The sequence below is a fragment of the Vidua macroura genome, chromosome 1 (genome assembly GCF_024509145.1).
Source record: "Vidua macroura isolate BioBank_ID:100142 chromosome 1, ASM2450914v1, whole genome shotgun sequence".
In the NCBI taxonomy this organism is placed as follows: Eukaryota; Metazoa; Chordata; class Aves; order Passeriformes; family Viduidae; genus Vidua; species Vidua macroura.
Window position 1 is genome coordinate 20,191,144 of NC_071571.1, and position 13,661 is coordinate 20,204,804.

The 13,661-nt window shown below is 38.3% G+C and overlaps 1 protein-coding gene across 1 annotated transcript in view; it reads right to left on the reverse strand.

Annotated features, from left to right (window-relative positions):
- LOC128815358 (macrophage mannose receptor 1-like) overlaps nt 1-12,539 on the reverse strand; it is a 32,850-nt gene extending 20,311 nt beyond the window's left edge. The window contains exons 1-11 of the mRNA XM_053992050.1: nt 12,392-12,539; nt 10,982-11,155; nt 9,649-9,810; nt 8,623-8,736; nt 7,375-7,521; nt 6,055-6,237; nt 5,044-5,198; nt 3,781-3,894; nt 2,791-2,906; nt 1,743-1,891; nt 652-851 (exon numbers count right to left, since the gene is read on the reverse strand). Coding sequence (XP_053848025.1) covers nt 652-851; nt 1,743-1,891; nt 2,791-2,906; nt 3,781-3,894; nt 5,044-5,198; nt 6,055-6,237; nt 7,375-7,521; nt 8,623-8,736; nt 9,649-9,810; nt 10,982-11,155; nt 12,392-12,452 — 1,575 coding nt within the window. The 5' untranslated portion in view covers nt 12,453-12,539. The remainder of the gene's footprint in view (nt 1-651; nt 852-1,742; nt 1,892-2,790; nt 2,907-3,780; nt 3,895-5,043; nt 5,199-6,054; nt 6,238-7,374; nt 7,522-8,622; nt 8,737-9,648; nt 9,811-10,981; nt 11,156-12,391) is intronic.
- Between the last annotated feature and the right edge of the window lie 1,122 nt (nt 12,540-13,661).

Sequence of the window (13,661 nt, forward strand, 5' to 3'; positions counted from 1 at the left end):
ATAGAAGCTCAGACCCTTGTAAATACAGGAATAAAATCAGCTCTGGTCTCCCAACAGGCAGAGAGTCTCAGGAAAGAAAGTGAGAGTAGACTTATATAAAGACATGGAAGAACAATGCTGCATATTTGTTTACTTGATATATATTGCCTTTTATTTCCTTTTTTACTTTGCAAAAAGGAGAGCTTTTAAAGGCATTTTTAGCTAAATCAAGAGAAGGCTCAAAAGTTGTAAAGGGTCACTGACTAAACCCAGATCCAAAAGTATTGCTCTGAGTATCACATGCTGTGTGAGAAAAGGTTGTTAGAGGGGCATATTTTCTCTCAGAAACATTGTTTTCTGTAAATGACACTGCCAGCTCTTGAGATGTAATACTATGCTTTTCCTGAAGTTCCAAACTCCTGGAAGCAAGTAAATTAGATGAGGTTCTCACCTGATATTTAGATAAAAGAAAGCATATTTCTAGCAGTCTGTGTTTATAATTTTCTGTTGTTGACTTTCGTTACACTTGATGGATTTTTCCCCCATGCTTTCTTGCCATGAATGCCAAAGAGAAGATCATTCCCAAATAATGTCCCAGCATCTTGGCGACCAGGGCACTGTCCCCTGGTCTGCCCCGGTTGAGGTTCCCAGTGAAGGTGGACACACACTTACTTTGAGGCATGAGTCTGCCTGGGAGGCTCTGTCCCAGCCTTCGGCACACGTGGCCACAGGGACCTGTCCCGGAGGAGCAGGAGGTGGCACTCCTGCTGCCCGCTGTTTGCAAAGATAATTTGATGTCTTCTCACAGCTAACAACATCCCATAATCCAGCTGCAATTCCTGTTCCCATGACAACACAGCCTTGCTCTTTCCCTTTGTGATGTGGAAAAGAAATGAGTAAAACCAAAGCCTTAATTGCTGTCTAAGGAATGAGACCTTTGCTTTTATTTATTGAAAATTATGAAAAGAAAGATACAGATTATGAATATTAAAAATATCCTGGATATAAAACAATTTTTAATATCAACTGTCAGAGGCCAGATATGGGCCAATGAGTCCCACAGACACAGCTTTACCAAAACCAGACATTTGCAGCTTCAGAAAACAAATCTTGCTTATCTTGCCATCCCAGGGAAATCTCAGGGAAAATGGCCCTTGATTAAATTTACATATATAATAGATGACCTGACAAGTACTTTGGAGTTCTCAATATCTTGAGTATCAGTTTCAAGAAGGGTGATGTCAAGTACAACAGGTTTCTTTTAAGGCATAACTAGGTGTGTGAAGGCAGGAGCTCACAGGTAGCTGCTAAGCTGTATTGCTGAAATGCCAAACAGCTGCATGTTCACTTCTCACTTCTCACCTATGCACATTGTGGGTCAAAAAACTCTCCAGAATATTTTTTCTAAAGCTGATGAGGCGTTGTTAACTGGTCTGGTGTTAAAAATGGCAAAAATAATTATTCCATGGACCTTGTTAACTCCTACACAGTACTGCCTTCAGTCTAACCCATCAAAATCTGTCTCTGCACACCTTGGCAGGAGGTTGACTTACACCAACACCTGTAGCTCGGCTGTGACAGTGCTGGCTGCACTGGTGTCAGACACAGTGACACAGTGGTGGCGCTGGCCACCTACAGCTACAGGCACAAAACATAGTGCCCACTCTAATTTCTAACCAGGGGAATGAAAGCACAAACTTCACAAACTTGTGAGAGCTGCAGCTGCGCTCCTGCTGCAGGGGTTGAGCCCATGCAGAGCTTACCTGGCATGGCTGTGTTCCAGTGTGTGAAATGAGCGGTTTCTCCATTGGTCCACCTGAAACTCCCTTTTTCTTCTGTGTCAGAGAGACCTATCCAGAAATATTTTCCAGACCTCAGCCCCGTCAGGCTAATCAGAAAGGCTTGCTCATGTCTGCAGTGGGAAACATTGCAGCCTGTTAGTGTGCAATACTAACCTAAGTGATAAAAACAGAGGAGTTTTAACATGGCTCCAAAACAGCAGCTCCTCAGTGAAGTCCAGGCAAAACCCTGTTAGTCATTAAATTGCAGTCAAAAGCATTTAATGAGGGACAACTTTCTCTGTACAGCTGAAGGCATCTTAAGCATCACAAATTGCTGCTCTCATGGGCTTCTAGTTGTATTTACTCTTTTCACTGTCTTTCCAAATGTTTGAGGTGCCTCAAACAGACCATTAAGACAGGAGCAAGCTGTCAGCTTTGCTACCCATCTGAAGGCAGTCATGTTCCTCAGGGGCCAAGAAGCCTCTGAAGCCTGACAGGGTTGTAGGCAGATTAGAGATGATACATTCTGGCTGTGGGAGAGGACAGGTTCTGGGGAAGATTTCCTACATTTGTTCAGAATTTGACTTAGAAAGTAGTTCAGGAAAATATTTTTATTAAAGCTTTCCTATCATAATGAGAGACCACCTGGCAGTAAGTAGATGAAAATTGTAGTACCTACTTTCCAAAATCCCAGCAAACCAAAAAACCCAACCAAACAACCAAGAAGAAAACAAAAAACCCCACCAAAGCCAGGAGTTGCTTTAATTATGAATTTAAAAATAAAAGGAAACTGTTTAGTTCAAGAAGCCCCCAAATTTGAGAGTTGCTATAATGGATTAAGTAGATAACCCTATAACATTTAGGTGTTTGCTTTGGGTTTATTTTTCCTGCATGGATTCTCTTTGCATGCCTTGCTACAATAATATTTTTTGAAAATGCTGATAAAACACTTTGATGAATTCAAAAAATGGAAAATTCTTGCAAGTTTCTCCATTAAAAGCATTGATTTTTATAGAAGTTATTTTCCCACCTGCTTTCCACCGTAGCTAGATAAGCTTTGCTCTGTTCACATGTCTTATTTGCTTCTGAGAATGTCAAAAGTGCAGAACCCACCAAGTAACAGTGAAAACCATATCTTTTCCAACCCTGTGGCAAACATAAAATTTTTTATGTGCAATGGAAAGATACTTCAATGTAGGGATTTCTCTGCTCTTATGTGTATAAATATTAAATGCTCAATTTGTTGCAGCTGAGTTTAAAACTAAGATGAGACTGGGCTGATCTGTTAGTAAATAGAAGTGCTTTTTTAATGCTGTTCACTCCTACAGGAGGCCTTTTTATTAAGGGATGACATTAAGATCTCAGTTTTCATCTCTTTTTTGCTTACATGACTTTTCAAAGAAAATTGTGACTGCTGTTTGCTGTGGCTTTCCAGTGCTCTGTAAGGTTGAGATTATGCAAACTGAGTCTATAAAGAGCTTGTGATCTATTCAGAGGGACCTGCAGTTCCAGCTTTCCAAAACTGCACAATCAGTCATAATGAAATACCAAAATATTGCAATACAGACATGACTTCACATACAAGCACAGCCCCCAAAGCTGTCCCTGTCACTCCCAAGTACAAGGAGTTCTGAGCCAAGAGGAATCTAGAAGTGCTTGTTTTCAGGAAGAGCAGAAAGGAGGAATATCAGTAAAACAACCCCAATTCTTCCTGCTCTTACAGAGATCTCTGCTGACCAATACAGACACAATGCTTTTCTGAATCACAGGGTGGCTCATCTGGGATTGGAGGGCAAGGCAGGATTCACTTACACGTACATGAATCTCAACTTTCTTGAAAATTTTCAGAACAAAGATGGAAAATGCACATCTATTAGCAAACTGCTAGCAGGAAAAGACCAGATTGCCTCAACAGTAGGTTTTCTATAAGATACAAAGACAGTATCGAAAAGAAGCAAGAACTAGTAAATTGATTCCTGTACACTTTTTCAAATATTATTATTTATGAGAGAGCATTTACTTTCTGGCAGCCTGGGTCCTCAATTGTCTCTTTTTCAGAGGATTGTGATGAAGGCTTCTTCTTACAGATGTAACCAAGCTGCTTAGTACAAACGTCAGTTACCCAGTATCCATCCTAGAATAGCAGGGAGAAGGTGCAAGTGTCAAGGAAGGGCACTCATAAACACAAGTAGTGATTTTTCCCTTTCTTCACAAGGCCAGCTGGAGATTTATTAAAACAAGTAGACACATCTGTAAGTATACTAGTTTAAGATGCATTTAATGCTGTTTTGAGGTGAAAGAAGGAAATTAACATTTTGAAGTCTCAATATTACTTGTTATCACAACTTTTAAATGAAAGGGTTTGTAAAGACCCATCTCATCTGCAGCTGCTTTTGGAGCAGGATTATTTCACTACACTGCTGGAAAAAAGATTAATTACACCAAACTAATGCACATCTGCTAGGGTTGCAGTAAGTCTAACTATTTTATCCATCTAAGAATCTGAATATGACTGATTGCTTTAAAAAAAATATAGCCTATTTAAGAAGAACTTTTCCCTCATCCCTCCATAAAATCTGATTTAGGATCAATTCTTTTGGTGCCTAATACTGACAAACATTAACATTATTCTATGACATAAAAGTTCTCTCAATAACAGCATGCATTTCATACCAGCATTTTAAATGTTTTTCTTTCAAAATTCATGACACTTTTTGTGTGTGCATACATGTGCATGCACATACAGGTAAATGTATCAAACAATCACGTCTGTGAGTCAAGCAGTCAGAAATACCATAGAATTTTACATTAGTTTTTTGTCAGGTAGATGACAGCTGAAGAAATATGTCCTAGTGCCAGGTGTCTGTACCTACATGCCATGTCCCGGTGATGTGACACTGAGGGACAAAATTGTCTATCTGATTGGAATATGAGGTAGGCAAATAGCACCTATGGTACCCACACAGGGTATTAACTAGTTCATCCCTATTCTTCTCCCAGAGCTTAAACTTTTTATTTGCTGAAACCAAGGGAAAGAATTTAATGGAAAAATTCTGAATCAGCATTTTCACCAGACAAGAAATTTCAGAAAGGGGTACTAGGAAAATGCCTCCTCTCCTTCTGATGTCTCCTGACCTCTGAACTTGCCTTGTGATTGATACCAAATTTTGGAGCAAAACTATTTCAAGATAATATAAGGAATGATACCTGAATGGGCACATAAGTGATTTTGGGTGGATGCAGTCAGCAATTTGCATTGCTGTAAGATGAGTGCATGTTATACCTGCCCCTTCATAGCGACGCAGTCCTCCAGACCCTTGGTGTAGGTGGGATGCCGGCGCTGCCATTTGGTGAATGTCACAGGGGTCCCGTCACTCCACTCAAAGTAGAAGTGAGACTTCAGGTCGTTCAGACCCAGCCACAGCTCTTCTGTTGGTTCTGAAGCATGACAATAGGTTTGGTTACTCTCCACTGTGCAGTGAATTCTTCCACACACAGAGCAAGCAGGGAGTGATAAATTTGGCATGTAGTACACAAGAGGTGGTCTTTGTGCTTTTATAAAAATGCTGTTTCCTCTCAGATCTCTATAAGAAATGTGTTGTGGAAAAACCATCAGATTCCATTCAGAAATGCTGATTTTAATTAACATAAGGCTCTTTACAGCTGACAGAAGATTTTTGCAAGCTTTCTGTGATTCAGAACAACAAAGTGGTCCTGAGCATGAAGACATTGAATGGCCATGGGTGTCCCACCTCTCAGGAGATCACTCTGAGCCCAAGCCATGAAGACACCTTCCAGGACATTAGAGGACTTGTGTTCACCAAGGACAGCATCTGCAGTGTCAGGACTGGTTACTACAGATCCAAGGAATATCAGAAGTGAAAATATATTGTTTTCTTAGGGGCATATGTAGCAAGAGGTTAGCATCAGCCAGAGGTTTGAATCTCAGTAAGAAGCTTATCTTCTAGGTTTGTAGCTCAGTTCTAAAGCCTTGTACATAGAATTTAAGTGCCAAAAGTGCAATCATTAGAGATCCTTATGTGTCTCTGGAAAGAATACTTTTTTTTTTAAATTTTCTTCTCCTCCTTAATAATGTTTTACAGCATGAATTATTCCTTGATAAACATAGATATAGTTCTGTATTTATGCAACAGCAACAACATAGAAGAGCATGGTAAATTGCATTCAGTCTTTAACTTTTGATATTTCAGAGAAAGCATTAAACTTTAATATGAAGTTCAGCTTTTACGTCACAGATGGAGCAAATGCAATACAGGCCTACATATATACTCACTGTAACCAAGCTGTGACACTAGAAAGCTGTATTCAGCAATGTTGTGGATGCTTGCCAAATCTCCATCTTGCTTTTTACATGAAGACAGAGCATCTTCCCATGTTTTGGGGTCCCGGTGAATGCTGTAGCAGTGACCTGCATATGGCCACCAGCCATCTGTGCACTGAAAAGGCCTCAATTCCCCTAAAATCAGAACACAATTTTTCAGAACAAGAGGAAAATAGAGGACACTAGAATGAGGTCTCTTGAGTACTCTTTACAAAAATTGAACTATATGAATAAACATAAAGCTGTAGTTGGCAATGCAAAATATATTCAAATTAAAAGCAAATATCATTGAGGCACAGGATGTAAATAGATTGAATTCTCCTTAAACAGGGAACCACTAAAAATGCCCACATTGTTTCAGAAATGCAATTTGAAATAATAATCTGTGAGAAAAGAGAGAACAAAGCAGACATCAGCCTCTCCTCTCTTTGTCACTCGGTCTTGTGCTGACTGTGGTGACTCACATTGGCTCTGCCTGCTGTATGGTTTCTGACAAACAAACTTTTTTTCAGGTATGCAAAAGCATGAAGCAGTTCTTTGACAACTGCAGGTCAGTAGGCCTTGTAAATTAGTGGGGACTTTGCATATCCTCTCAGTGGCATTGTTAAAACTTATATTCTTAAAAACGTAACTTGGTCTTGCTTTAAAAATAGAATCCTGTGCTTCTTTTTAATGTTATTCCTGGAATAAAGATTCTCTGAATTTATTTGTCTACTTTCTTTAGTGTAACTTGCTTTTTAAAAGTAAAATTTACGACATTCCCAGGTAACGTGTCCAGTGGACCCCTCTCACATGGGGCATGTTCACAGCCATGCTGGTGAGTTGGGGTGGCCGACAAATGCAACAAGGTCTGTGTCAGTGTTGTTGCTGCTCCTGCTCTGCTCATATGAAACCAAAGCACTCCAAACTGCAGTCATCAGACAGAGGAGGACTTTTTTCATGGATATACAAGTAACTGCAGGTATTCATTTGGAGCAAATTAGTATAATATTTCTACCATATTTATGCAAATTTGCCTTTTGGCTCTGGCTACCATGATGGAGCATCTACAATCTGTCTTGCGAAAATGAATGATAGAGTGATGGAACAAAATATTCTCCTATGAATGTTTAATACACAAAGGGAGAAAAAAACGCAGCATATAAAAGTCTGTGTGTCATGTATAGCTGTGTTTTTTGAAGGTTTCTAATATCTTCATTGAAAAATAATGTTTCATACAAGTTTCTCTTTCTAGAAATCATAAAAACCTTTCTTTTTATTTGATTAACCTACCTATGGGCATAATGTCAGGCTTTGAACTGAAGGATCCTTTTTTACAAATGTAGCCTAGTCTTTGATTGCATGCTTGGTTTTCCCATTTAGCATTCTTTCTGGGATTCAACAGTCCGCAGATTTTCCCAGGGAGCAGGAAAGGACTACCTTTATGTAGGAGAGAAAACAGAATCTCACAGCAAGAAATTAATAAAAATATTAAAAGAAACATCATATTACCAGTGGAAACATCTGCTTTTTATGATTCCTTGAATCACTAATAAGAAGAAGCCCTTCCCTATAGGATAACTGCCTTGAAGTTTTTACAATGCTACATTTAGTCAATACCCTGAAAGAAAAATTAATGACCGTCCACTGACTTTGTTCTCAGGATAGTACTGGGAAATGTCTAATTGTTTACCTGACACTCTGGTTCTTATGGGAAGAACTGCTGAAAGTGGACATTTATCTTGTGTTTAAAACTTCCAAACTTTTGAATATTGAGTTTTAAATTATATTATCCTTCCTATATTTCAAGAGTTTCACAGTTCTGCTTTCCTAGGAAATAGCTTTTTTCTTTTTTTTGCAGTATGTACAAACCTCCATTAGCAGCAAAGGAAATTTCCTGATACAGCTCTTGAAAACTTAGAGGAGAGTTTAATTTTTCATTTGATACCTTGAAATTTTTCCAGATCAGGAGACAGCTTGGAATACTCATGGCACAAAGCAAACAGAGAACTAAAAAAACCCAAAAAGCAAAGAGAAGAACTCTCCCTGTTCTGGAACATCACAAACCCACCCCATTTCCCTTCCTGGAGTGGCCCAGTGCAATTTTGCATAAACTGTTGAGGAATTATAAGCTGGCTCCCTAAGCTTCTCAATAGTGTTTAGAATTTCTCCAAACAACACAGAGCCACTATTTGCTAAATATTTTGCTACCTTTGGAAGATTTGACTTATATTCACACTCGTGAACAACGTGTTATGGAAAATTCTGATCTTTGATGTGTAGGGTTATGTATCATTCCAAATGACACTCTGCTTTCATAAACAAGCTCTCTGTTTAGATAAAAGAATAGATTAATATGCTATAACTGATATCCACAATGAACTTTGTAATTTGAAAGTGTTACTCTTAAAACAGGGATCTAGATCTTGAGCTATTATAAATCAGAATGGGCTTTCGTGAAATAAAGTTAAGTAGGGAAGTTTTTATTAGTTGGTGTCTTATCAGAATTAATTCAAAGATTACAAAATAGATACACCTCACCTGGAGCCCAGTTTAAATATCTGAAAGGGCTGCCCCCAGCCCATTGCCATCCACTGTTGAAATCCAAAGCATTCAATCCAATCCAGAAGGCAAAGCCAAATTCTTTTGTTAGCTCTAAATTAGAAAAGAAAAATCTCTCAGTTGTATCTCTCTATTCTTATTCATAGTAAGATCATCTAAAAGAAATTAAGTGTAAAGTAAGAAATTAATATTTCTTATTTTAAACCAGCCCCAAACCAGTACTTTCTGCATTACTGAGATACACTGATTGCAAAAAGTAAAATTTGTAAATGAATCTTTATTGATTTATCACAGATCCTAGTAGGGCAAATCAACATCTTATTTCATTATTTAAATAAGATTTTATTTTTCTCAGTTGCTTTTATTAAAACACAGACATGTAAAAAAGCCTGATATTCATAAAGGAATTTTGCTAAAAGTCTTCTGTAACAGATTTCATGGCGTAAAAGAAAAAGTCAGTAAGTTTTTTTTGAGCTTTTTTTTTGGGGGGGGAATCCTTTCAAAGCCTCCTTTACACTATTTATAACCAAACAGATGCCATGACACCTGTACCTGAAATCCACTGGAGTTATTTTGATTTTATGTATGCAAATGCACCCACACTCGGACCAATCTAACCATCATCATATGTTCTCCTGAAAATATTAATTGTCCTTGAAACACAGTAGAAAAAGGTAAATTAGAGGACCAGTCCATAGCCCTGGTCAGGTTTGAGTGCCCTTGCACAAAGGCGAGCAGAGGAAACCCTTCCCCTGGGACCGACTGCAGGAGCTGCAGGAGCTCCCATCTGGAGCACAACGCTGGCATGGGGACATTTCACTCCCAAAGAGGTTTGTGACCAATGCTTCATAAAAACCCCCAGGCAGTGGAAGCGCCGTTCAGACCATCTCCCTTTGGTGGCTGCCCAGCCACCCCTGACACCTTGCCCTTTTTCTTTGCTGAGGCAGACAACAAGGCAGCCCACTTCATCACAGCATTTTTGAGTCTTGTTCTCTATCCTTTTACCTCCTACATATGCTTGCTCCTGAGTCTCTGCAATGCTTAGTAGTTCTGCATTTTGCTGCTGACAGCTTTTCCTTGCTTGGTGCCATGTTAGAGCTGATTCTGAGTTTATCTGATAATGAATGCCAGTTGAAACATCTTCTGTCCAAAATCTTTCTGTGTCATCTGGAAGAAATGACATAGAGCACTGTTCTAGTGGATTTACATATACCAACTAAAAGAAAGTAAAATGTGTAATAATGCAAAATCTCTAAAAATGCATGCTAAGCATCAGAAAAAAAAAGAAATAAGTCTAGGCATCAAATTAGAAAAATTAATATTTTTTTAAATTAGAAATATTATTTAAAATTTCTATATTTTTAGAAAGGAGTGATTTTTTTTCCCAGTACTTGCTTTTGGATTTTCTCATACTGTAAATGCAATTCTAGGTAAACCAGACATATCTATTGATTGAAATAAAGAGATTCCAGGGTAAAGTCAGAGGAGAAAAGCAAGTGTGTTGGTGAACTATGACCCTGGAGGCTCTTCATGCTTCCAGGGTAGGAATGAGTAGGAACTTCCTCTTAGCTTACCATCAAGAGAAGCAGTTTTTCCAAAAATGACAGAAGGTGGGCTTTGACAGCTTGAGAAACAACAGAAGAACTCTGTGTAACACCAATTTACAGCTCAGCTGCGGTCTTTTCAGAGCAACTCACAAAACCAAGTGAAACTGCTATGTTATTGGGAAGAGCATTGGTGAGACCAGTGTGTCCTGAACTGGAAGGATCCAAACATAAATTCAGTGTAGAAGACAGAACAAAGCTGGGAGAGGAAGATAATTCTCACAGCAGAACTTTTTTGTAGGCTGGAAATAGGAAACTAGAACAAGGTAGACAATTAACGGGAAAAAAATAGAAAATAGCAGTTTAAGTGAGAGTTGACCTACAGGGAATGCCTGAGGAAGGAAGAGAAATAGGAATTTTTTGAAAGGAAGGTGAACATATAAATAGTAAGATAGATGTCTAAATTCATGCTGTTCATGCCATACACTTAAGTCTCATAAAAGAGCCTCTTCACCCCTCTGGTTCACAGAGGGAAACAGTCAGGTGCAACATTTGAGTCAGAACCTTTCTGGGCTGAGCCACTCTTCAGTGGCACCTCTTGCTCTCGAATCACTACAGAGAGAGCTCTCGACCATTGGCTCTAGTGTCCAGTGAGGTGATTTTCATTTGGGCTACTCTAACAAGGTCAGTCAGGCAGCTGTGTAACTGGTGGCTCATAAAAAGCCTGGTAGCTCAGGAGATGGTCTGCTCAACAACATTTCACAACAAGTTAATGAATAAAATGCAAAACTTACTTATTAGTGGGCAAAATCCATAGAGTTTATCAGCATCAAAATCTGCAGTTGTTGCACACCAGAGCAGCCCATCTGACCTGCCAGCATCTGTGCACTCATTGTACTGCTTGTCTTTGTATTTGAAAGGGAATACACAAGGCTGTCCATTGGCATTTCCTCGTAATGTAAAAGTAACTAGGGGGGAAAAATTGTTAAAGGACATGAAAATAATAATAAAATCATATATGTAATGGATCTATCTATTATATATTTTTCTATCTAAATTGAGAAGTTATGCAATCTTTTAAAATTTATTTTTATTATCATTTCCTCCATAGCTTAGCTACCGATTTTAAAGAAAATGTTTTAGTTAAATGAGAAGTTTAAATACTGTGGTTAGAATTTGGTACATATACACTGTAGACAGGTCAAATTCTGTGATGAAAAGTTGGTGATACATTGTGTTTCCTGAAGAGTGAAAAACTACAAGAACTGAAACAACAGTGAGTTCACTGCATTTTTGTTTTCTGCACAGCTCAATAAATTTGCTTTATTTGTTTGATTACTCTATCCCTAACCACTCTTTCACCTCACCTATTCCTTACCTGTTGAAAAAAAAAGGTTGACTGACCAGAGAAAATACAGACCAGATTGTCATGAGCATATTTACACTGTGAAAATTTTAGGTTTCAGTTGCACATTTCTCCACTTGGAGAGCTCTTGCAGATTCATCCTAAACTCAGATTTTTTAAGGTTAGCAATGCTTCATATTTTTAAACTATTACAGTATAATGGGAATGTTCTTTTATAGTGAAATTTCTGATATAGACTCTCAGGAGTCTGATATAGACTCTCAGTCTCACATTCATGCAAACTCGTTCCTCCACTCAGTTCTCCACACATTACTGCTTTACATTTCTCCCTATAACTATACCCAGTGACTGATAAACATCTTCAGAGTAGAACTGTTCTTCTAATTTCGTGAGACTGGAGGGGAGGAGCCAGTTCTTCCTTCTCATACCTCATGTCATGGGGCAGAAATAGAAACTCACACAACTATTGTGTAAATATGTAAATCCCTTGACTGATCACTGCACCATAGGTTATGAGGAGGAAGGTAAATGGAAAGAGGTCCATGCTCCCTCATCTTTCATTTCCATCCCACACAATGCCATCTGATTTAATATTTCCACAGAAAGAAATTCCAGTTTAAAGATCCTTTTCTTATTACCTCAATTTTTCCATCATCCCTACACCCTCCCCTTTTATTCTGTGAATCAAGAGCTGCCAGGGTACCTAACATACTCTTTAGATCATGTATCAAATCTGATAAAACATACAAAATAATCAATCTATACATTAAAACGATAAAGCTGCCCAAGGTAAAACATTTTTATATCTAGTTTAATACAAAACTAACAGGAAACTTACCTGATGACTGTAGTGAGCATTGCATGAGGGAAAGGAAAACTAGAAACCTGGAGAAACTCATTGCAAATGTAACTTGTTCCTCATTCTTCTACCAAAAGTTGGATTAGAAGATTGGCAATGTATAAAAATCCTTCTCTCTGCAGATAGTAATGGGTCCTTCTCTGTGTCAACGGGTTGATGGATAAAGCTCTGTACTTTAAATAAGGAAATGTCCTGTCACATGGTATTTTGAAACAACTGGAGTCCACACTGTAAACACTGCTCGCTTTGAAGAGCAAGTCCCTTCCAAAACTGAAGTCTCCATCCTTGTAACTAGAGGTGGAGACATTTGTCATCTTCTGTGACATTGCTAATGTTAATTCAGGTCAGTTCTTGGGGTGCTACACAGGACAGACATGGAAAAGCAACTTGAGAACTGGGGACAAGAAACTTGCACTGAAATATCAATTAAAGCCCTCCATTTTAGCCCTTACATCTCAGAAACAAACAGAGACAAAATCCCAGTACTTCAATACATTGCAATAATGTCACAGCATTATATATATAGAAGAAAGAAAGCAAACTTTGCAGAAACTGCAGGTTTTGGTCATTATGAGCTCTTGCTCACTTTGAGGCAAATTTAGCATGAATACGCTGGTTTATTTGATCAAAGTTTGGGGCTGGGCTGTTCATAACTGCTTGTCAAAGAAAAAAGTGATGTTCAACACTGTAGTCTAGTGATAAGCTTTCCTGTAACAGCAAGGAAACTTTTTGCCTGGAACACTTTAAAACTTTACCAAGTAAAAGGATGTGTTTATCTATATGAGAAATTCCTAATGACGCTGTTTCAAGACAAAGCCAAAGACAAGCTAAGTTGGAAAAGATCCTTTTAACCTGTGAGCAAAGTGCTCATCTGAAGACTTGTATTGGCATGGCAGTTTTTGTACAAATATGCTGCAAAGCCCTACTGCAAATGTTCACAAGTCCTGCTATTCCTTCTGCTTATTTACATGAGTGAAATTAAAAGTTGTGATAACAAAACTGAAAAAATCAGGAAGTGAAAAAGCCAGTAGTGATATATATATATATAGAAGCTGAACAGTAGATGTCATAGTAAGAGCAACTATTGTTGCTTTTGTTTTTAAAAGAGTGTTGGGGAAAATTATTGCAAGAACCAGACAAACTTGTTGACTTGGCTGTAGAAAGCAGTAGGAGAAAAAAAATCAGAAAAAAAGGGTCTGGATTACAGCAAAGTTAGGAATTGAATTACTTGCTTAATAATAACTATTTT